At 42.3% G+C, this 25292-nt stretch overlaps 1 protein-coding gene across 2 annotated transcripts in view; it reads right to left on the bottom strand.

Moving 5' to 3' along the window:
- The window catches only part of LTBP1 (latent transforming growth factor beta binding protein 1), a 262417-nt gene that overhangs the window by 168639 nt on the left and 68486 nt on the right, over positions 1-25292 (bottom strand). For both annotated transcript variants that reach the window (XM_070734142.1, XM_070734143.1), the window contains exon 4: positions 8677-8852. In XM_070734142.1, coding sequence (XP_070590243.1) covers positions 8677-8852 — 176 coding nt within the window. The remainder of the gene's footprint in view (positions 1-8676; positions 8853-25292) is intronic.

Genomic DNA, 25292 nt, shown 5'->3' with positions numbered 1-25292 from the left:
TGAGATTAGTCTGACATGATTTGCCTTCAGTAAAGCCATGCTGATTTGGGTCCAATAAGTTATTGTTTTTTAGGTGCTGATTTATCCTCTTTTTGAGTAGAGTCTCCATCATTTTAACTACCACTGATGTCAAGCTAACTGGCCTGTAGTTACCAGCTTCTTCTCTACTGCCCTTCTTGTGGATAGGCACAACACTGGTCATTCTCCAATCCTCAGGAACTTCTCCTGTTAACAAGGATTGGTTAAACAAATCAGTCAGGGGGGTAGCAATGACAGATCTGAGTTCTTTAAGAACTCTGGGGTGGATGCCATCTGGACCCATTGCCTTATTTATCTTTAATCGTTCAAGTTCTTCTAAGACATCGGCTTCTAAGATCACTGGAGCTGAATCCGTACAGCTGGAAGCAATGCTATATCCCAATGCTAATCCTGTGAGATGAGTTGGGTTTAAAGTGAGTGACTGGTCCAAAATCACTCACCTGGTTTTTATGCCCAAGGCAGGATTAGAACTCACTCTCTTGATTAAGTCCTTGGAGAGGGGTAACATACAAATCCAATTAAATAAATAAATAAAATAAGCATACTGCCTTATGGATTAAAAAATATGCAGTACTATACCACTAGAAGGCAATAGGCACTCAGTGAAACATAGTCTACTTGGTGAAAATATGTGTGTGTGTGACAGGGGGAATTTTCCATGACTCCAAGGATTTGTTCCAATGCTATCATAAATTGATATTAGAAAACTGTGTAAGGAAAATTGTATTTCTCTGTTGGTTATCTGTATTCCCAATTCTCAAAAAAATACATTGAATACAACTACAGTACGTCCATTGCATGAAATATGTAGGATAAGTCTGTCAATAATCACTTTTCAAAGAGAAAATCTCAGCTTCCATTTTCTCCAAGAGCGACAGCTAGGTAAAGAATTGGGCTTGATCTGTCAAAGGACATGGACCAAATCATACAATCTTAAAAAACGTATTATGTGAAGCTAATCCTGTAAACCAGAGATCTTCACACTTGGCAATTTTAAGACTTGTGGACTTCAACTCCCAGAATTCTCCAGCCAGCTGTGCTGGCTGGAGAATTCTGGGAGTTGAAGTCCACAAGTCTTAAAATTGCCAAGTTAGGGGACCCCTGCTGTAAGTCATCCAGAATCACAGTTTGTGACTTGTACAGTCATGTATGTTTGTTTAATGTAAATAATGTAAATAAATAAATAATCTTCTTACTTTATATTATTCAAAAAGCAAGAGATACATGGAGGAGAAGCAGTTGAAAGAATTTATTTATTTATTTATTTATTTAATTAGATTTGTATGCCACCCCTCTCCATAGACTCGTAGAATGCTACCTATCATTAAAATTGTCCATGAAAATCCTGAGACTTGATAATGACTGATCAAACTTCATTTTCTAGTGCAAGAGGTTCTTGTAAGAATAGAATATCTTCTGAGATATCTTTAATTTTTACATCACTCTGTACAATATTTCAGTCTGTCTGTTCGTCTATTGATCTATGATGTTAGGCAAATCTTCAGATTCAGATTTTAAAGCTAGAGTATGCGTTCAACATATTCCATATTCTTTAAAAAAGTCTTCTATGTTTATCTATGTTACAAATCATGGAACTTTTATAAGGTCCAAAAATACATATAGAACAAGTTGGTGTCTTAAATATAAGTTTTTAGTTCCAATGTATTATAGTAATATTTTATTCTCAAAATAATGTAGAAAATGCTAAGTATGTTTTTTTTTAATTATTAGAGTCTATTTAGCATGTATTGTGGAAGATATATTGTAATAAATCAATCCCTAAACAATATATCTTTCTTGATCCTTTGTTTTGATATGTAGGGGAAAAATGGAGACTGACTAAAACAGTCTTGAGAAATAAATCCCTGATAGATTGACCTCTACATTTTCCAGGGCTTTAGGAACTAAAAAAACTCAAACCCATATATATTAAGAATGCTTGGAAAGATGACAAGATTAGTTCACAAGAATCCTGGGTTAAAAGTTCTCCACTACTCCATAGTCTTGAATTAGATGATCACATATTTGATTATTCCTCTATGGAGCCCGTAACTTATTTTCAGTGCGCAACATCAACAATTGGCCATAATTCGGACAGCTGTTCCATATTTATTTTAAGCGTATCTTCCAGTGTGCACTCTCAATCTATACTTACTGCCTATTGTGAAAACTCTGCACTTTTAATTTCACCTGTTGTTTCCTCTAAAAATTACTAACATGGCTCCAACTACCAATTCTCATCGTAAAGGATCAAAATTGTGACCTTAGATTCTACCTAGGAAAGTAAGCCTACATTTCAGCCTATCGAAAGATGGAGAAGTGCTTGTGTAACATTTTTTGCTCAACTGTTTAGTTGAGAAAATAAAAGGACAGGCAGGAATTTTAGGCCATTTAGTGGCAGGCCCAAAAATTTTCAGATATGGACTTCTGGCACAATCATACTTCATGCTGTTGGAAAGAACATTCTAGGGTGGTGTTTGTAAATGTTGATCTTAACATTCTTAGTTCCAGAGTGCCAGAACGTTGTTTTATTCTTAAATTCTCATATGAGTAATTCTTTCCCAAAACTGAGAAAACTGAATTCAAATTGATTAATTAAGTTGATCAATTAATTAAACACTGCATTTATAAAAAATATACAGCAACATTAATTTAAATTGGCTTTCCATCAAAAGGTTCCTAATTCACATATCACACATATAGAAAAGCCACTCTGTGTTCAGTCTGTTTTCTTTCATTTCTAATATAAAAATCATATGATGATGCATTTTCTTGTTAATTCATGTTGTGTTTATTATTGTTGTTAGCCGCCCCGAGTCTGCAGAGAGGGGTGGCATACAAATCCAATAAATTATTATTATTATTATTATTATTATTATTATTATTATTATTATTATTATATGAAGCAGTCTAAAACAAGGACACAAGTTAGATGAAAAAATGGAAATATTCTGCTTCTTGTATCAAACAAAAGCTCCATAAAGCCGCCCAGAGTCTGCAGAGAGGGCAATCAAATCAAATAAAATCAAATCAAATCAATAAATGGTGTCGAACTGGTGGCTCCCAGGCTGGATGTGTCATGCGCAGGCCATGCCCACCCTGGCTCCACAAAGATTAAAAAAAGGGCACGATACATAACGATACGTGATGTCACACAATCAAGTTTGTCACCAATGCATCTATACAGAAACCTCAGCCATTACTGAACTAACTGATCCCAGTTCATCTATTTCCACTATCAGTAAAATCTTCCTTAATAACAATGTGCATACATTTCATCTTTTGTGTAACCTATTTTACTGCAAGTTCAATTATTCCTAGTGCTGGGGTTTATCTCATAATATTAAACAGCAATAGCATTTAGATTTATATACTGCTTCACAGTGCTTCAGAGTCCTCTCTAAGCGGTTTAGAGAGAGTAAGCAATTCCCCCAACAATCTGGATCCTCATTTTACAAACCTTGGAAGGATGGAAGGCTGAGTCAATCTTGAGCCTACTGAGATTCGATCTGCCAAACTGCTGGCAGCTGGTGATAAACAGAAGTAGCTTGAAATACTGCGCTACAACCACTGTGCCACACAAGGCTGGTAAAGTTGTTGAGTCACAATTTAAATAAACCTTTTGTTAACTCTGCTGGATACCTCCGGAACCGCCTGCTACCGCACAAATCCCAGCGACCGATAAGGTCCCACAGAGTTGGCCTTCTCTGGGTCCCGTTGACTAAACAATGTTGTTTGGCAGGCCCCAGGGGAAGAGCCTTCTCTGTGGCAGCCCCGGCCCTCTGGAACCAACTCCCCCCGGAGATTAGAATTGCCCCCACCCTCCCTGTCTTTCGTAAACTACTCAAGACTCACTTATACCGTCAGGCATGGGGGAACTGAGATATTCCTTCCCCCTAGGCCATTACAAGTTATGCATGGTATGTTTGTGTGTATGTTTGGTTTTATAATAAGGGTTTTTAGTTGTTTTTTATTATTCAATTGTTCATGTTGTTTTATCATTGTTGTTAGCCGCCCCGAGTCTAGGGAGAGGGACGGCATACAAATCCAATAAATTATTATTAAATTATTATTATACAGCTCCAGGAAACTATCGCTTAGAAGAGGGATTCTGGGAGCTGAAGTCCAAAATTCTAAAGTTGCCAAGTCTGGAGACCTCTGGCTTAGAATATCTAATACAACATAATTCTCACTTCAACATTTAAAAGTATCTCAAGTGATGCATATGCTCACCTACTGTTTCATTTGTTTTAAACGTTATCAATTAATTTCTTCTTATTACAAAATGTAATTGTTACCACCTACAGGTTTTGAGCAGCACCCGCATATGAATAGAGCATGCTTTCTAAAAACAATATTTTTAATGGGGGGGGGAAAAGGCATCAACACTGGAAAGTGTGGAAGCAGGCAAGCCAATCTTTTATATGCAAATGCAAGAAATAACATGTTTAAAGGAACATCCCCTAAAGAGGATTGCTAAAGGAAAGAAACCTGTCATTTTAGATGATATTTTTTACCCATTTCTTGAGCTCTCCTTGTTAACAAGATTGATTGTTATTATTGTGTATTGGACAAAATAAATAAATAAATAAAAGAAATAAGTTTGGAAATTTGTTGTACAGGAATTCTGGAGATTGGGAAAGACTGCTATAGATCAAAATGTTTTATAAAACGTTTTATAAAAATAAAGTTGATACACAATAGTCATCAACATGACAACAACAAAAATTAGCTTTAGTAAGAGCTTCTAATGGAAAAAAACCCCACTGAAACATAAAATCTCTTGTTTGTAATGTTTAATATTAAGGAATCCATACCCTGTAATATACAACTGAAGCTTTTATCACTATCAGCAAGTAACTTCCATTACAGTATTTTATTTTAGCATCCAGCTCAACCACAATTAATCACTGAAGTTGCTTTCTTTTTAAAAAGCTAAGTGGCCAATATTGTAATATATCTTAATAAAATGCTAAATACAATGGTATATTGCCAAAAGTAGAAGTGCTTACTGCTGACATGTCAATAGTACAGTATGTGGAAATGCCCTTTGGAGACAGGGAAAGGATGAGGAGGAAGGGATGTTGCTTAGGGAATGGTCAGATAAGAGTTATCTTGCAGCTGCATAATACATGGAGAAAGAGGCTCAAAAGAGAGCAGAAATAATTTATCAGACTCTAAAGAGACAGTGGAATTTGTAATTTCAAACTTGCGAAGTTCAGTTAATGCCCTAGTCTTACAATAAAGTAGAAATAGTTCATCTGGTTGTATTTCTCCTCTGATCTAAGCTGACATAACAGTTTAGAACAAGGGATTTTTCTTCTCCTTCTCCTTGGATCAAAGTAATCAAACTTAGCTCTAGAAGTTCCACTATCTGTCAAAGTGATTTTGAGAATTACAAAGAAGAAAAGAGAAAATGAATTTTTTTGTGAATGGACTTTGTTCCTGAAGTTCCATAGATTGCTGAAAAAAGGTTGAATCTTGTTAAGTAGTGTTAAGAATAACCCTTGAGTTATCAAGGACATGCACAGAGGGAAATGTGGAATTCCAGCAGATATCCAGGAGACATAAGTAATTATTCAGTCATACAAAACTTAAACATTAAAGTTCAATTAACATTTACTTTAGAAATACGTAGTACAGTCAAATTAAACAGTCCAGTATAATATTAGAAGTCTGTCTTACATATCAAGACATATATTACAGTTTACAAATACATCAAGCTAACACAGAATTTACTACATCAATCACAATCAGCAGAAAGAATAGAGAGAGCAGAGAGAGAGAGAATCATGCTTTCTGGCTCCCCCTTATGGCAATTTGCAATGCTAACTCTTAAAGCTATAGTACTTCAATACATAAAAACATTCCTTGTTAGCTTGTTTATATATTGCAAACCCAACTGTTCTTTTTTACAGAGTACTAACAAGCCTGCTGCTATTCAACTCAAATCCATAATCATTATTTTAAAAACTTATCTAAATCACTAAATTAATAGACAGCATTTTGCAACAAAGATTTTAAAGTCCTTGTACCAGTGGAAGAATCCTGAAGACATCATCTGATCCCAGAGTATCACAACATTCTGATACAGGACTATGCAGAAATGGTATACAGTGTTCCCTTGATTTTCGCGGGGGATGCGTTCCGAGACCGCCCGCGAAAGTCAAATTTCCACGAAGTAGAGATGCGGAAGTAAATACACTATTTTTGGCTATGAACAGTATTACAAGCCTTCCCTTAACACTTTAAACCCCTAAATTACAATTTCCCATTTCCTTAGCAACCATTTAGATCAGGGGTCGGGAACCTATGGCTCGCGAGCCAGATATGGCTCTTTTGATGGCCGTATCTGGCTCGCAGACAGGGCTCCTAGCACTGAGCTCCCGCTCGCAGCTGTCCCCTGGCTCCTGCTCGATGCCACGGTTTTTGGCGCTGTCCTGCTGGGCCCCAAAGACGGAAGGCAGGAAGAAGGAGAGCTCCATTCTTCTCGCCTTTTTCCCGCCTTCCGTCTTTGGGGCACAGCAGGACAGCGCCGAAAACCGCGGCATCGAGCAGAAGCCGGGGGACAGCTGCGAGCGGGAGCCCCAGGAGGGAAGTACCGGCAGCGCCCCGCCCAGCTGAAGCTGCACTGGCGTCGGCGGCAAATGTCCTTTGTGGCCTGGTGGGAGGGGGGGGGATGCAGCGGCCGCAGGCAGTCGCAGGGAGATGGCGGCGGCGAGAGGGAGCTCCAGCTGGGCTGGGGGTTCGGGGGGGCCATGAACGCCGCCCGGAGCCAATGGCTTCTTTTGGGCTTACTTGAATTCCTGCTGCTGGTAAGCGCGCGCGGGTGGCCGGGTGGGAAGGGCGAGGCGCGAGGGGGAGGCAAGTGGAGAAGCGGAGAGAGAGAGAAGTGGACCAAAAGAAAGAAAAGGGAAAGAGAGGGAGGGAAAGAGAAATGGAGAGGAAGGAAGGAGGGAGGGAGGGGAGGGAGGGAGAGAAGGAAGGAAGAGAAAGGAGGGTAGAAAGAGAGGGAGAGAGAGAGGAGAGAGAAAGGAAGAGGAGAGATAGAAAGGAAGAGAGAGAAAGAAAGAGGGATAGAAAGAGAGAGAGAGTGAGAGATGCTCAGTGAGCCTTTCTTTGAAGTTGCCTTTCTTTCTTTCTTTCTCTCTTTCTCTCTTGCTCTTTCATTCTTTTTTCTTTCTCTTGCTTTCTTTCTTTCTCTTTCTTTCTCTCCTTCCTTCCCTCCTTCCATTTCTTTCATTCCCCCTCTCTATTTTTATTTCTCTTTCATTCTTTCTTTCTCTTGCTTTCTTTCTTTCTTGCTCTTTTTCTTTCTCTCTTTTACCTTCCCTTCCTCTATTTCTTCTTTTCTTTCTCCTTCCTACCTTCTTCCCTCCCTCCCTTCCTTCAGTCCTTCCTCTCTTACTCTCCCCTTTCATATGTTTCCTTGCTTCCTTCCTCTGTTCCTGTCCCTTCCCCCTTTCTTTCTTTCTTTCTTTCCTTTCTTCCTTCCCTCCCTCCATTTCTTGCTTTCCTTCTCCTTCCTCCCTTGTTTCCTCCCTCATTCCCTTCTTTCACTCCTTCTTCTCTTACTCTCCCCTTTCACACCTTTCCTTGCTTTCTTTGCACCCTTCCTCTGTTCCTGTCCCTTCCCTCTTTCCTTCCTTCCTTCCCACCCTCCGTCCATTCATTCACCCATTCCTCTCTTGATCGCCCCTTTTACCATTCCTTCCTTCCTTCCGATGTGGGCCTGGGCCAGCAGAGTAGTTTGCTTTTGCACCCCGTCTCGAGCTCCCTTGGTGCCAACCCGGCCCTCCCCACTTCAGAGAGAAGGGGGAGAAAGAGAGAGAGAGAAAGAGAAAGAGAGAGATAAAAAGAGAAAGATAGAGGGAGGGAGAGAAAGAGATAGAAAGAGACAAAGAGAGGGGGAGAGAAAGAGAGAGAGAAAGAAAGAGAGAAAGGGAGATACGTACGGCTCTCGCGGAATTATATTTCAAAATATGTGGCGTTTACGGCTCTCTTAGCCAAAAAGGTTCCTGACCCCTGATTTAGATTATTAAACACCATGTTTATTTATTAAAGTTTATTTTAAAAAAATATTTATTAAAGGTGGATGAAAGTTTGGTGATGACATATGACGTTATTGGGCGGGAAAAAACGTGGTATGGGGGGAAACCATGAAGTATTTTTTAATTAATATTTTTGAAAAACCGTGGTATAGACTTTTCGCGAAGTTTGAACCCGCGAAAATCGAGGGAACACTATAACATTTTGAATCAACCAATTATTTTAATATCAAGAAACCAATAACAATCCTAAACATAAAATTGGACTAAATCTAAATAATTCTGAAGGATGGTTCTGAAGTTATGCTTTAGGGATTCTACAAAACTCTATCTGATCTTCCATGCTGTTCAGCTTTTTTACACAGGGTCATCTGGTATTGCAAATTAAGGTTTTCACATATACATTTTGGATTCCAAATTAATGTCTCTTTCCAGAATTCACCATTAGTGAATTCCCAGATATGTCATATGTAGTGATTTTGGCAACAATATAGAAGACATTTTCTGCTGGTTTTCACTTATTATAATAACATAACTTCCTTTTAACTTTTGTTTGTTTATTTCACTGCAGCATTTCAGCCATACTTACTCTGATATGATGTTGCAAGCTGATCCTGGCTCATTCTTAGAGGTAAAGAGCTCTCTGTAGACTGTTCTCCTGAGAGCACTTTCTTTGACGGATAGTACTTAGGCTTGATAACATATTCATGTGTTTGGCCATGATGCACATTCATCATCAAACTCTGGGATGAAAGAGGGATAATTCTGTTTGAAGAAATAAGAAAAATAGAGAAATTCATAGCAAAACAGGTTGGTCAGAAATGAAATAAATAACATAAACAATAATTTCAAAGACTATGGCAACATATTTAAATCTTGATGTTAAAAATATAATCTAAGCAAACTTGTTATGTGATAGTTGCAAACATACAAGAAAATCACAGCCCTTCCTTCTTACAATTGAACCCTAGTAAGTGTGTATACTTCCTATGATTGTGGAAGATTTAAAACTCTCATTTCATGAGAATGCAGAATATAAGTGTGTACTTCAGCTCTAAGCTTAGAGCAGTGGGGAGAAAAAGGAGGAGAATGGGTGGGGGGAAAGATAAGTCCCATATGCAACTGGAACAAACCCAATCTTTAATACAAATACAATGGATTCTGAAAGAGATTCAAATACTTAAATTAACTGAACATTGTTACAAATGCAATGGCTTTGATTTTCAGAGATTATAAAAAATAAGTAATATTCAATTCCTAGTGAGGACAAAAGCCTGCAACATATCAGTAGTCTACCCTCCATTTAAATCAGTAGGCAGGAATGTATAATAAAACAAGGATACGCAGAAGTAGATTTACTTCTTTTAGATTTCTATTTAATTGCATGAGGTTAGCAAGAATTTTTGCCTTCCACGCTGTAATAAAAACCACAATGAAATTGCTACTTCTTCCTGCTAAAAATTATACTACTAAAATGAAGAAAGCGCTCTCTCATGCGCGAGGAAGAAAGGAAGCAAAATTGCATGAAGAAATGTCGTGTTGCGCATGCAGCACACCCATATGGAAGTAAGAGGCACCTGCCGCTGGTCGAAAAAGATTCACCATCACTGATTTAGAAACTTTCTTTTTTATACTGTATAATTAATCTTTTAGAGGTTTTTTTGAGTAGGAGGCTATAACAAATGTAATAAATCATTATCATCTTGATCGCACGTTAAAAATGTGTGTTTATATATTGTTCCATTCATACGTTGCAATAATGATTGCTGGGTTATTGTTATTGGATCTCCGTTCTCTTGTGAAAGCCACCACCAAATTATAATAGTATACAGAATAGCTAGTCAAAGTGGAATGTTTTTTAGGCCTATTGGTTTCACAAAAGTTCACCATTTACTGTATAAGTAAGTTGTTTATATTTACAGGAATGAGTTATTAACTCGGAATTGATAGCAACATTTTGACATATGTCCAACTTATAACAAGGAAACCACACACTTCAATAATCAGCATTTCGTCAATGCAAAATTTCAGCTATGTATATGAATGGACAAAGGTTTAAAACTTACTCTTAACATCAAAGGGCATGTTAAAGTCCATAAATGAGACCCAACAGTGGCCAAACACAATCAATGTGTCCTGAAAACTTAATACTCCCTATGTTGCTTTTATGCAGATAGAAATCATTGTGGGAGTTGTGTTGGCCTCCTTGTTGAAACAAATTTAAAATCATTACCATTTAGAGCATAAGCTGAAATATCACTCATCTAGAGCTCAAGAAAATTATCCTGATACATGAAAAAAAAATCCTGGACTCCCTTTATCAAACAGTTATGACAGGCAGAGTTGAGAAAAATAACTTTTGGCAAGGAAAATGATGTCTAGACTAAATAAGCCAGTCCTAACTTGAGCTTTCTTTTATAAATGAATGCTATTTATTGGAAGCCTTATACTTCCTGTGTAGCCAACAAAGAACCTGCTTAAAGAACCTGGACTCCCCCCCTCCAAATCATAGCTTAAGATTCTAAATGGCAATGTATATTTTCTAATTTAAATTTGTCAGAATATTTCCATTCCTAGTACTGTATATCTCTTTTCCTTAGAGAATCTAGTGATGCATTTGTCATTCTGCTCTCGTGCAGTTATATTTACATATAACAGACAATGAAAGTCTGTCAAAAGTAGCATATATTGTTCCACAATAAACTGCCAGCATAACAAATTCAGCCAAGAACCAGAAACACCAGTTGCATAATAACAAACAGAGTCTGACTAGTAGCTATTATTGGAAATTTTCTGAGAAGCATATACTAACTGGGTCAGTACTATTAGTTCTGCATCGAAATGGGAACTGTCTGTCCCAAAATACTGGCAAACAAGCCTTCTTGCTGGTAACAGAGGCTGTCTAGGAAAGATGTAAATCTTGTTTCTGCCATGGACCACAAGGCTCTTCTGCTAGAGTTGTTATTGCTGTCCCCAGTTAATAGAATAAATTGGGATTGAATACTATATTCTTTGGTAAAGAAATTCAAATCACCCAACAATTAATTTGTACAGTGGTACCTCTACTTACGAACTTAATTCGTTCTGTGACCAGGTTCTTAAGTAGAAAGGTTTGTAAGAAGCAATTTTTCCCATAGGAATGAATGTAAAAGCAAATAATGCATGCGATCAGGGAAACCACAGGGAGGGTGGAGGCCCTGTTTCCTTCCAGGAGATTCCTAGAGAGGCTCCACGGAGGCTTCTCCCCGCCTTTTCTGGCCCTGTTTCCTCCCAGGAGATTCCTAGAGAGGCCCCACGGAAGCTTCTCCCTGCCTTTTCTGGTTACAGTTTCAGAGGCTCGGGTTTGTAAGTGGAAAATGGTTCTTGAGAAGAGGCAAAAAAATCTTGAACACCCGGTTCTTACCTAGAAAAGTTCATAAGTACAGGCGTTCTTAGGTAGAGGTACCATTGTATTAGTTTGTTAAGTTAAGATAATTAAGTAACAGGGAAAGAGTTCACCTAGAATGACAAAAATCTAGTTTCAAACCCAGCTTCAGACATTGAAACTAGGGGTGGATTTGTTACCTTCCTACCAGTTTGGAAGTGTGCATGTTGCATCGGAAGTGCGCATTTGGGTACATTTGGGTACTCTGCGCATGTGTAGAAGCCTTTGTGCATGTGCAGAGGTTTCGTTGTCAGCCACTTTCAAGAAGCGGTGACCAGGGAAGCAGTGTGGGGGCCTGGCAAGCCAGCCATCACTACCGATTTGGTGAATGAGGCCAAACCTCCGCCACCATCTTGCACAAATTGGTCTGAGCTGGTAGCAACCCACCACTGACTGAAACTCTGAAGAAGTTCTTGGGCCAGTTGCTAAGAGAGAAAACTTGAGAATGCATCCCTTTCCTGAAGATGAAATCAAAATCCAACAAGCCAACAAATAGAATCACATGTTTCTTCCTTTCTCCTTCATGGAAAAGAGAGAGAGAGATACACCCAGTTTGAGGAAGATGTTAACCACCAGGCTAGAAACTAGGAGACCAGGAATTCTAGTCCTGCCTAAGGCATGAAATCAGCTTGATGACGTTAGGCCAATTCTTCTATCTCAGCCCTGGGAAGGAAGCAATGATGAACCACTTTGGAAATATAACCAGGAAAACTGTAGGAATCTGCCATGGCAGCTGTCAAGAGTCAATACTGACTTGAAGGCACACATAAACACACTACCTTAGAAATCTTGAAACATTCCAAGGGAATCTAAGAAGTTTGAACAGTCAATACTAAGTAAATTCAATATTGTTTCTAAGGGTTCCACAATACTCTTAAAATAACTCTACATGGATATAAAATACGTGCATCCATCAGGGTTATTAAATCTGGATTGCAATAGTGCAGTGACAATAAAGGATTAGAACTTCTTGCGTTTCTTTGCTACCAAGAGTGGTCATTTATCCTTTTTTTTTTTGCAGATCAAACTTAGATGTCCTAGTGCATGCCTTAATTGAGATAGTTTTAAGAGTATTTCTTCAAGGGGTTTGGGTGAGCTACAGTTGAATTTTGAAAAAAATATAAGCCCTCCCACAATTTATTTATTATTTATTTATTATTTAGATTTGTATGCCGCCCCTCTCCGAAGACTCGGGGCGGCATACAAATCAATGCATGAGGGTCGCCCAGAAAGTAATGCACCACATTTTTTTCTTCAACAATTATTTATTGAATAAAACAAAACTTACACACAAGAAAGTACTGTATGTTGTTTCTTCTACACTCCCTATTTTTCCACGTAATCTCCATCCCGTTCTATGGCCTCCCTCTAGCGAGACACAAGGGCGTGTATGCCCTGTCAGTACCACTCCTTGTTCTAACAGCCTCACCCTCTGTTCTTCTGTTCTTCTAAAGGCCTCACCATCTGTGCCCAGAGACTAACCGTACTTCTGTCAACTGCAGATTCTCCATAAACTGTTTGTGAATGTTCCCAACAGTTTATTTCTCCACAGTGACAAATTCAATGATGACACGCTGCTTGTAACATACATCACTTATAGATGCTATTTTGAAACACTGCTGCAGCTACGCCATCTGTCTGAAGAAACACAAAATTTACACATGCGCTCCTGACAATTCAAATAATGTATATCTAAAGTTTCACATTCATACCATAATTGTAGCCTGAGAGAAAAAAATTAGCGCATTACCTTCTGGGCGACCCTCGTAGCTACTTTGGGGATAAAAAGAAAGCTTGTTCAAAGGGTGGACTGGTGAGGAAGTTCTCAGCCTTAAGGATCCTTCCTACTCTTTATCATTATTTTGTTTTATTTTTTTCAAAACAAAATATTAGGGTGACCCACTATTTTACATTTTAAAGGGTGCCTACAAAGCAATGTGAGGAAGAGAGATGATGCCAGCAAAACGTACGCTTTTGCATTTTTAAAATTAGGAGAATGTAAAATGAATAAAGTTGGATGTGTTAGGAGAATCAACAGCTGCTATGATATTTGGATTCTTATACCAAAATACTAAGAAAGTAAACTATCTCCGAGAGTCTATTATGTAACATTAAAAATATTTTATGGTAACAGAAACAATAGAAATAATGTAATGTAATAGACATGATGCATCTGAGTACAGATATAGAGTGCTGTGACATTCTCATCACTGAAATGTGATAAATACTCTGACAGTCCAAGTCATAAATATTATAAGCACGATAAAAGTTCACGATAAATGTTGTTCATTAGAAGTGTATTTCAGATGCTTGTGATAGGTATATCATTTTCATTTTGGTTCTATTTATTACTCTGTGGCCAAAATGATTTTTTCTAATCTCAATTTTTCTATTATTACTATTACTATTACTATTACTATTACTATTACTATTATTATTATTATTATTATTATTATTATTAATTAGATTTGTATGCCGCCCCTCTCCGTAGACTCGATCTTTCCTGATCTTTCTTTTTCTTTTAAAATTCTGGCTAGCAAAATAGATTGATTAAAAAAGAATTAATGTCCAGATGAGTTTTAGTTCCCAGGCAGTCCTCAATTTACAAAGGTTCAAAATTATGATGGCTTCAGAAAATGACTTACCATCCGTCCTCAAAATCACAACTGTCATACCACCCTGATAGTCATGTGATAGCAATTCAAGCATTTGGCAACTGCAACATCTAAGGGTCCTGAAATTGCAATATGTGACCTTTCCAGCCAACTTCTAACAAGCAAAGTCAATTGAGGAAGCAACCATGGTAAAAGTTCTAGTAAAATTAGGATTGATGATGTGATGATTCACATTACACAACTGCGCTGATTTGTGATGGAAATTCCAGTTCCAAATGTGGTCATAATTTGTGGATGATTTGTATTTTATTTCTAAGATTTAGAAATCTAAGATTTCTAAGTTTCTTTAAAATTTTAATTACATCTAATTTTTGAAAGGTTTATGTTTATCTTAAGTAAATGTAAATATAGATTCTAAGTGTCTCCAGAACCAAGCAGGAGTAGAAATGATCAATCAAGAAACAAACTTCTCTAATCCTTGATTAATAGGATACATTAAGGAATATTTGAAGATGATAACACTAGACTTCTGATCATACTCCTTTCAAATGTGACCTTTATACATGTATATAGACACTCCTTGCTTTCTCTTACACATTACATATTATACTGACTCTTCTGAAAGATAAAGTGACCAACGACCTGGATACTGTTTACACAATGGCTACTAAGTATGTCAGAATCCACCCATACTAGGCGGATCCAAAAATTTTACTTAGCAAAAATTAAAATTAAGCTGAAGTCCTAATTGCTGCTAATTACAACCAGCATCTAGTCAAGTCAACAAAAGTGAAAGTTAATTCTGAATATTTTCCCCTAAATCAAATAATTTTAAATCCATTTCTCTGAAAACTTCAATTTTTGAAGAACGAATAAGGAACTTATTAAAGCTGAATGATCTAGGACAACTGTTTCTAATTTACTGCTTCCTGCAGCTTTAGCCAGAATGGCTAATTATGTGGGAAGGGGGGGGGGGGTTGTCCACAATGTCTGCACTAATAAGATTTTCAATTGACAATGTGGAAAGAACAATTGCTGCCAGTGAAAACCATAGGCAAACACATGATACAGAGAACACCACAGTTAAGGAAGAACAGCATCACAAAAGATCTACAAATACAAAAAGTAACAAGGGAAAACTCTTGAAGGCATAGAGTTAGAGAAAAAGTTGATTGAAGTCACTTTCTTTGCCTGTATAAACATATCCTATTATTATTATTTATTAGATTTGTATGCCGCCCCTCTCCGTAGACTCGGGGCGGCTCACAGCAATAATAATAACAATGTACAACAAATCTAATATTTAAAAATATCTAAAAAACCCTTATTGAAAAGCCAGACATACACACAAACATACCATGTCCAAGGGGTGGCTCTATATGAGTGTTAAAGTATTTCAGAATGCACAGCTCATATTTTACCCATTTTTCTTCAAGATACACACAAAGTCTGTCAGTTTAAGACTGTTCTTTTGAAGAATTGTTGTTTGCATGTGCTGCCAAGGACAACAAGCAAAATACAATAAGTTTCATTTGAGGAATACTCTACCAAGAATAGGGGATTTTTAAAAAAATAAGTATTATGAAACTGAATACTGTAGAAGGGACTAAGAAGGGACTGAAAACTTACCTTTTGAAATACAGGTAGTTCTTGCTTAACAATCCTTATTGGGATTGACAACTCCACCACTAAGCAAAGAGGTCACTAATGGGAAATCATATAAACTACAACTACATATTCTGGCTGGAATAAAAAGGCAATACTAATCAGTTTCACAGCTTCTGCTTTTGTTTGTTTCCTAACCACTACTCCTCTGTTCTTTGGAATGCTCAGTGTCTGCTTACTGACTTGTACTCATCAAAAACAATGCAAATGCCCCATAGCCCAGGGCTAAAATCCATAGGCTATATACACAGTTTATATATACAGTTCACAGTATTCTCCGTAATCCCTTTCTCTGATGCCTTTATCTATGAGGAGAGAGTAGGCTAGCTCTTAAATGACAACAACAACAGAGTTGGAAGGGACTTTGGAGGTCTTCTAGTCCAACCCCCTGCTTAGACAGGAAACCCTACACTACTTCAAACAGATGGTTATCCAATATCTTCTTAAAAACTTCCAGTGTTGGAACATTCACAACTTTTGGAAGCAAGTTGTCCCACTGATTAATTGTTCTAAGTGTCAGGAAATTTCTCCTTAGTTCTAAGTTGCTTCCCTCCTTGTTCAGCTTCCAGTCATTGCTTCTTTTTCTACACTTAGATGCTTTGGAAAATAGGTTGACTCCTTCTTCTTTGTGGCAACCCCTGAGATATTGGAATACTGCTATCATGTCTCCCTTGGTCCTTCATTCCATTAAACTAGTCATGCCCAGTTCTTGCAACCGTTCTTCATATGTTTTAGCCTCCAGTCCCCTAATCATCTTTGTCGCTCTTCTCTGCACTTTTTCTAGAGTCTCAACATCCTTTTTGCATCGTGGCGACCAAAACTGAATGCAGTATTCTAAGTGTGGCCTTACCAAGGCCTAATAAAGTGGTATTAACACTTCACGTCATCTTGATTCTTTCCCTCTGTTAATGAAGCCTAGAACCGTGTTGGCTTTTTTGGTTGTCCACTAGGACTCCAAGATCCTTCGCACAGTTACTACTGTTGAACAATGTACCACATATACTGTACCTCTGCATTTTGTTTTTCTTCTTCACATCAAAATCAAAGCAATTTTATCTGCAGCAGGAATGGGTCAAGCAAAGACTAGATTGATTGCAAAAAATATTGTTTTTTTTCTCCCCCTCAAAGAATACAGAGATTGGAGAGGGAATGTTTTCAAGAGAGTACTATACATTGTTTGAATAGTGCACCTCTGACTCATAGCCCAGGTTGCCAGCATGATCACATTGCTATCAAATGTATAGAAGAGAAACAGCTTAGTCTCTTACTCTCTGCTCTGAAAGGTAGAGCAGGTGAGTGGGTGGGAAAAAAACACAGGTTCGGCATAGGATAATACTTACTGATTCTAATAGTATTCATGTGACTGAGAGAGGCTGCAAAAGTTGTAAATGGTCATAAATTAGCCATAAAAAAATATTCAGCACCATTATAAGAGTGGTCACTGAATGGTAAGCATGGAATACCTGTAAAGTAAAAAGTGACCAAGTCACCAAGAAACTGGTAGGTTTTTTTAAAAAGTGATTGTTTCAAAAATATATGAAACTTTATGTGCATAAGAAATTATAGTGTGAAAAAGTACATATTCTCAGATAAGAAAACCTGTATATACACAGTAGGAATTGATAAACTTTTAATGACCAAACACCAGGCTTTTCTAGCACTTCCTGTCTTGCATTCACAGATGTATGTTCTATGTGCATTTTAACCAGAGGACATATGACATTGCACTGTTAAATGCTCATGCAGAAGAACTATGCTTTGGACCAGGTCCTAATTTATACTAACTAATAACCAATTAACTTCACTTATAGCAGGGCTCTAGTGTAGATCTTATCCAATTCAATACTCATTTGAGCAACTTGTTTACAGTCCCAGTGACATAGCCAGAAAATGACTAACTTTTGAGAGTCTAAAAGTTGCAGTAATTGAGTGCCACAAAACCTGGCTCAACTAACATAATTGTTTGCAAAAATAGACCCTTGGGACTACTTGCACAAATGAAAAATGTATTTTTGGAATTCAGCCTAGGAGTTTGCTGCTTGTCAATCAGCTGCTGATGTCCTGGGTTTGTAAAACATGCAACTATTACAGTTGCTATCCTTCTTTAACCTTCCTTAGGAAACTAAATGGTATACAGCCTGTTCCCCCTCCCTTAAATTTGTCACCCTTTAATGAAGAAATGTGCAAACAAATCTAGGTAAGAAATACTGTATCCCTGGCCTCAATCTTGGGATCAACACAGATAAAATATGTGAAAAATAATCTAGCTGTTCTGCTGTAAAAAGAGGTATAAATTCAGTCCAATATCAGCTTACAAGAAGCAACTATAAGCTATTTCAGACACAGGCTTAAACCAACAATGTCTGGAAGAACTTGGCATTCTTATTCCAAAACTACTTTGCCTATATTTTTTTTTTAAGTGTCCTGGACCAAAAACCCAGACTGCATACCAGAAGTCTAGGAATAGGTTGTTTTCTTATTTGCATTAGGTAAATGTAAAGTCTATAAGTCATTCCTCTGGTAGTTCAGAAAATGGACGCTGGTCTTACCTGATATACCTCTTCTTCAAGTAGTGGATATAGCATCCAGAAATGGGTTAAATCTGTCTGGTCTCTGATTGGATTGAGTCTTATCAAAGCTGTTCAGGTCCCACTCTTGTTACTATGTTTGAAACGAAGACGCGAAAGGGACAGACTCTCTGCCAAAGTCAATTAAATATTCAGATTTGTGAAACCCATCAGTCCTTTTGATGTAAATGCACAACCTTCGGCATACATCAAGTTTATACCACCACTTCTCTGACCAGTGGACTGTGTGCGGACAAAAGCTAGGAAAAACAATCTCCTGAGCACGATGAAAACATGTATTCACCTTCCACAGAAAAGCCGGATTGAGTTTAAGGACAACTTTGTCCATGTGGAATATGCACAGGTTGGGATGAACCGACAAAGTTGCCAACTCGGACACCTGCTGAGTTGACATAATAGCTACCAGAAATGCTACTTTACATGTAAGATGATGCAACAAAGTGGCGCTCAAGGCGGCAAGATGCGCGTATCATGCCGCCTTGATTGCATCAACGGAATCCCGCCCGGCCGCTCTGTTTAGGGTGACCCGCTCCCTTCTCAACCAGAGGGGAGCTGGGGAGTCCATACAGAGTAGTGCCGAGGATTTTAACGCGTTTTTCGCTGATAAAATCGCTCAGATCCGGGCGGACCTCGACTCCAATTGGAAAACAGAGTCGACTGACAACGAGTCAGTCGAGGTGACTGGGGCCCGTACTTGTCCACCTGTCTGGGAAGAGTTTGATCTGGTGACACCTGATGAAGTGGACAAGGCCATTGGAGCTGTGAGTTCCGCCACCTGTTTACTGGATCCGTGTCCCTCCTGGCTGGTTTCGGCCAGCAGGGAGGTGACACGGAGCTGGGTCCAGGAGATTGTTAACACTTTCTTGGGGAGGGGATCCTTTCCAACACCCTATAAAGAGGCGCTCGTGCACCCCCTCCTCAAGAAGCCTTCCCTGGACCCAGCTGTACTTAATAACTATCGTCCATTCTCCAACCTTCCCTTTATGGGGAAGGTTGTTGAGAAGGTGGTGGCACTCCAGCTCCAACGGTCCTTGGAAGAAGCTGATTATCTAGGTCCCCAGCAGTCGGATTTCAGGCCCGATTACAGCACGGAAACTGCTTTGGTCGCGTTGATGGATGATCTCTGGCGGGCCCAGGACAGGGGTTTATCCTCTGTCCTGGTGCTTCTTGACCTCTCAGCAGCTTTCGATACCATCGACCATGGTATCCTTCTGCACCGGTTGGAGGGGTTGGGGGTGGGAGGCACTGTTCTCCAGTGCCTCAGCGGTTGGTCCTCTCCCCCCTGCTATTTAATATCTACATGAAACCGCTGGGTGAGATCATCCAAGGGCATGGGGTGAGGTATCATCAGTACGCTGATGATACCCAGCTTTACATCTCCACCCCATGTCCAGTCAACGAAGCAGTGGAAGTGATGTGCCGGTGTCTGGAGGCTGTTGGGGCCTGTATGGGTGTCAACAGACTCAAACTCAACCCGGATAAGACGGAGTGGCTGTGGGTTTTGCCTCCCAAGGACAATCCCATCTGTCCGTCCATCACCCTGAGGGGGGAATTATTGACCCCCTCGGAGAGGGTCCGCAACTTGGGCGTCCTCCTCGATCCACAGCTCACATTAGAGAACCATCTTTCAGCTGTGGCAAGGGGGGCGTTTGTCCAGGTTCGCCTGGTGCACCAGTTGCGGCCCTATCTGGACCGGGACTCATTGCTCACAGTCACTCATGCCCTCATCACCTCGAGGTTCTACTACTGTAATGCTCTCTACATGGGGCTACCTTTGAAAAGTGTTCGGAAACTTCAGATCGTGCAGAATGCAGCTGCGAGAGCAGTCATGGGCTTACCTAGGTATGCCCATGTTTCACCAACACTCCACAGTCTGCATTGGCTGCCGATCAATTTCCGGTCACAATTCAAAGTGTTGGTTATGACCTTTAAAGCCCTTCATGGCACTGGACCAGAATATCTCCGAGACCGCCTTCTGCCGCACGAATCCCAGTGACCAATTAGGTCCCACAGAGTGGGCCTTCTCCGGGTCCCATCAACTAAACAATGTTGGTTGGCGGGCCCCAGGGGAAGAGCCTTCTCTATGGCGGCCCTGACTCTCTGGAACCAACTCCACCCGGAGATTAGAACTGCCCCTACTCTCCCTGCCTTTCGTAAACTCCTTAAAACCCACCTTTGTCATCAGGCATGGGGGAACTGAATCACCTCCCCCGGGCATGTACAATTTATGCATGGTATGTTTGTGTGTATGTTTGCTTAGTAAATGGGTTTTTTAAAAAAATATTTTAAATTATATTTAGATTTGTCGTGAATTGTTGTATCCTGCTGTGAGCCGCCCCGAGTCTAAATATCAAATCTAAATAATAAATAAAATAAATAAATAAACAATGCCTCCCGGAGTGGCACAAAATGAAAAGAAATGTCAACTTAAAACTCAAGCCTCATTTTCGCTTGTAAATTGCATTTTAAATGGCTGCCACCACTTTAAAATGGCCACCACAACTGCTGAACCAAACAATTATTGTAATTATCTCTTCAGACAGCTCGGATGGATGTCAAACGGGCCAAAACCCTTCTGTCTTTCTACTAGTCTAATTAGACAACCCAATGACCAAACTATAGCTTGCTGAAATTGCGAGTGAAAACTTAAATTTGTGATTGTCTCCTGCAAGAGGTAGCAATGATAGGCTGCCTAAGGCAGGCCAAACCTGCACTCAAACCCAAAGGAAGCAAGAAAACTTACAGTTTCCAGGAACCGAATGTCATCCACAATATCAGAAATGGAAGACACAGCTAACCACACCAATTCAACTCAGGGCTATCAAGGTGGTCTAACAACCAAGAATGACGGCGCTGGACTTACCCGGCAGGCAGGCTTTGCTGGAGGGACCGGGAGACAACGGACCCTCTGGCGGCCGCCATTTTGGATCCCGAGTGAAGTCTCGCGAGGCGAGACTTCGCTCGGGATTTCGGGCCTGTTTGGCCCGGCTGCTGATTGGTCCGGGCGGGGCCTGCTTGCCCTATATAAGGGCGAGCAGGCCTGAGGCTCAGCCTTCTCGCCCGGACAGCAGCCTCGAGCAGACACATGGCTGTCTGCTCGTGGAGTCCTTTCGGCAGCCGCGTGGGCGGCCGCTGCTTGTGGAAGCCTCGTCGGAGGCTTGAGGAGGCTGCAGCTCAGCCCTTCCGAGGCCTGCGGTCTTCTCTTCGCAGGCTAGGCTGGAGTCCGGCGTGAGCCCCCCCCCCGCTTCATAAAAGGCGGCCGCGTGTTGCGGCCGCCATCTTGAGAGCCTCATTGGAGGCTCGTGGAGCGGTACGGGGCTTCGGGTCCGGCGGGGAGGCTGGGCCTGTGCCATTTTCGGCTGTTGGCCCCTCTATTTCGTCCGGGGGGGATCGTTCCAGTCGCCCCCTCGGGAACGGGGGGATCGGGCGGAGGGCTCGCGTGTGCGCCTCCCCCCCCATTCGTGGCCCCTGTTCAGAGGGCAGTTAGGCCCTTGGCGGCAGCTTCTTGCTGCTGCGCTGCCTGTTTGGGCAGAGGCCATTTGCTGCCCTCTTTTGGGGCCTGGGCGGCCCCGGTTTCATTATTGTTAAAATAAGAACCATGGTGTGAAACAAAACATACATAATATTAATAATACTGATATTTATAGTTAATATTATTTAATTATTTATAGAAACACAGAAGTCAGGAAAAGACCTATTGGTCCCTCTAGTCTGCCCTTATAATATTTCCTGTATTTTATCTCAGGATGGCTATATGTTTATCCCAAACATGTTTAAATTCTGTTCCTGGGGATTTATATACCAAGTCTGCTGGAAGTTTATTCCAAGGGTCTACTACTTTTTCAGTAAAGTCGTAGTCAAACTTCAGTACAACAGTTATAGCCAAACATTAATTATTTAAATATTTGGTAGCCTAGGAAGGTGATGAGGCCCTTGGCCAGGGTAGCTAGGAAGCCCCCCCCCAGTGGGTCCTGCTGGGGGGATTATGGTTGGTGGCCACCCGGTCCTGGTTTTCTTGGGGGTTTTCGGGGGGGCACCTGTAATCGGGTTTGCCCCCCCCGCCGGCCCCTACTGCAGGGGCACGGGCCCCTGGGGCAGCTTTTTGCTATGGCCTGGTGTCAGGAGCGGGGGGTTCAGACCCTGCCAACGCAGGCTGTAGTGCCTCCGCCCCTTTTGCCCGCCCCTAAAAGGGGACGGTTGCGAGGGGAGGGGGTCCAGGGAACAAACCCCACCTACTGGGGGAAAATGGGCCCTGCCCAAGTATGTAAGCAGGCTCGAGGGTTGGTTGAGGGACTACCACCCTCGCTCGAGAGCGGCTGCTCTCTTGCTAGGTTTCTTACAGGGATTCAGGATCTCTTGCATGGGAGGGGTCCCCTTTAGGGGTGGTCCCCTGAAAGGCAAGTGGTGAATTTAGGTTGATTCACCACTTGTCTTTTTCTAAAGGGGAGTCAGTGAATGATTTCATTCCTGACGAACTTTGTTCGGTGCGGTACGCATCCTTTGTTGCGGCCGTGATCATGATTAGGAAGTGTGGGGTTGGAGCCCTTATGGGAAAATGCGACATTGAGTCGGCATTCCGGCTCCTCCCCATACACCCAGACGGATTGGGGCTTCTGGGCTTCCATTGCGAAGGTGGGTTTTTTGTGGACAGGGCACTGCCAATGGGCTGCTCTGTCTCATGCTCTCTTTTTGAGAGTTTTAGCACCTTCTTGGAGTGGTCGCTCAGGAGGCGCAGCGGTCTGGGATCGGTCGTTCACTACCTTGATGGATTCTTGTTGGCGGGGCCTGCGCGTTCAGAGCAATGCTTTGCTCTAATGCTGGACTTCGAAGCCCTTTGCGCTCTGTTGGGGGGGCCTTTAGCCTCTGAGGGGACCGAGGGCCCCGCCACCAAGATTACCTTCCTCGGTATTGAATTGGACTCGGAGGTGCAATCTTTCAGATTGCCCCTAGAGAAGTTGCTTAAGAGCAGAAGAAAGCTGATGAGGTGCTGGGCTGCCGGAAGGTTACCCTACGGCAGCTTCAGGAATTGGCAGGCATTCTTAATTTTGCCTGTCGGGTGGCTGTTCCTGGTAGGGTTCTTTCCAGGAGGTTGTACGACGCGATGAAGGGACTCCGTTTGCCCCATCATCGTACCCGCCTTTGCGCTGGGGTCAGGGCTGACCTCGGCGTGTGGGATTTCTTGGTCAGGTTTAATGGTTTGTCTTTTTGGAGGCACGAGCTTCTTTTGGAAGCCGAGTTGCAGCTCTGTTCTGATGCCGCGGGGACTTGTGGTTTCGGGGTAGTTTTAGGTGACCAGTGGTGCTGGTCGGCATGGCCTCCGGAATGGAGTGCCTCTTAGTTGGTTCAGGACCTTACGTTCTTAGAGCTCTTCCCCTTAGTAGTGGCCTTAGAGCTTTGGGGGGAGCAGTTTAGGGACAAGACTGTGCACTTTTGGTGACTACCTAGCGGTTGTCCATGTGGTGAATGCCCTGTCCTCTAAGAGCGACAGGGTCATGCGGCTTGTCCACCATTTTGTGCACAGGTCCTTGTCCCTAAACACGTTGTTTTTGGCTAGGCATGTCCCCGAGATGGATAACGGGTTCGTTGATGCCTTGTCCCGTGGTCAGTTGTCCAGGTTTCGGACCCTGGCCCTGTGGGCCCGGGAGTCGCCAGAGGCGTTCCCCGGCCACCTTTGGAGTCTGGGGGGGCTCCCGGGCGTAGGAGAGTAAGGGTCTGCTGGGCTATGGCCCTCTCTGTGGTGCCTGGCACTCTGGGGGATTCGCAGCAGACGGGTGCAGAGTTCGGGGAGTTCAGGCAGGATACGGGTTATACCTATAGCTGGCCTGCCCCAGTTGTGTACCTGGCCATATTTGTGTCCAGTTTAGGCAGTGGGGCCTTTCAGTTAGGACTTTGAGGTCCAGGTGGCCGGCCTCGCCTTTTGTCTAAGGCGGGGTTGGTTTGTGGATTTATGGTGAGTTCCGCATAGTGAAGATGCGGGACGGCTGGCCAGGGCCTTATCGCTGGTTGCTTGGTCCTTTTGGCCTTCCATCTCATTGCCTTAGTCGGGCGGGTTTTGGAGTACAGGGTTTGGCTAGGCCAAGCGTGGATCCCGCCGCTTGTGGGAACGCTCGTTCCGCAGTGGCGCCGCCTCTAGTGCGGTGATGGCGTTCTCGATACTGAGGATTCGGGGATGCCGACCGCTGGCGGTCGACGGCCTGTTTTAGGCTACGAACGGCCAGTTGAGGGTCCGGGGTAAGATCTTAGGCCAGGGCTCCCTTTGGTCCCCTTCTATTCAACCCCGCCAGGACGGACCGACGGTGTTGCTTTGGGTCATGAGCGCTCCGAGACCACTCAGCAACACGGTACCGTCGGGGGTGGGGACCCTGCCATCGTGGCGGCTGGGTCCTTGTTGTCTGGCGGGGGAGACGGGGTGTGCAGTGGGACGGGCGTTTCTACCGCTATGCTGGGTGGGCGGCATCCCATTGCTGCGCCCAGGTGGTCCTGGGAGGGCGGCATCCCATTGCTGCGCCCAGGAGGTGCTGGGAGGGCGGCATCCCGTTGCTGCGCCCAGTTGGTCCTGGGAGGGCGGCATCCCATTGCTGCGCCCAGTTGGTCCTGGGAGGGCGGCATCCCATTGCTGCGCCCAGGTGGTGCTGGGAGGGCGGCATCCCATTGCTGCACCCAGTTGGTCCTGGGAGGGCGGCATCCCATTGCTGCGCCCAGTTGGTCCTGGGAGGGCGGCATCCCATTGCTGCGCCCAGGTGGTGCTGGGAGGGCGGCATCCCATTGCTGCACCCAGTTGGTCCTGGGAGGGCGGCATCCCATTGCTGCGCCCAGTTGGTCCTGGGAGGGCGGCATCCCATTGCTGCGCCCAGTTGGTCCGGGGAGGGCGGCATTCCATTGCTGCGCCCAGGTGGTCCTGGGAGGGCGGCAT

The sequence above is a fragment of the Erythrolamprus reginae genome, chromosome 1 (genome assembly GCF_031021105.1).
Source record: "Erythrolamprus reginae isolate rEryReg1 chromosome 1, rEryReg1.hap1, whole genome shotgun sequence".
Classification (NCBI taxonomy): Eukaryota; Metazoa; Chordata; class Lepidosauria; order Squamata; family Dipsadidae; genus Erythrolamprus; species Erythrolamprus reginae.
The sequence above is the reverse complement of the archived record's forward strand: the minus strand, read 5'-3'. Positions and strand labels throughout refer to the sequence as shown.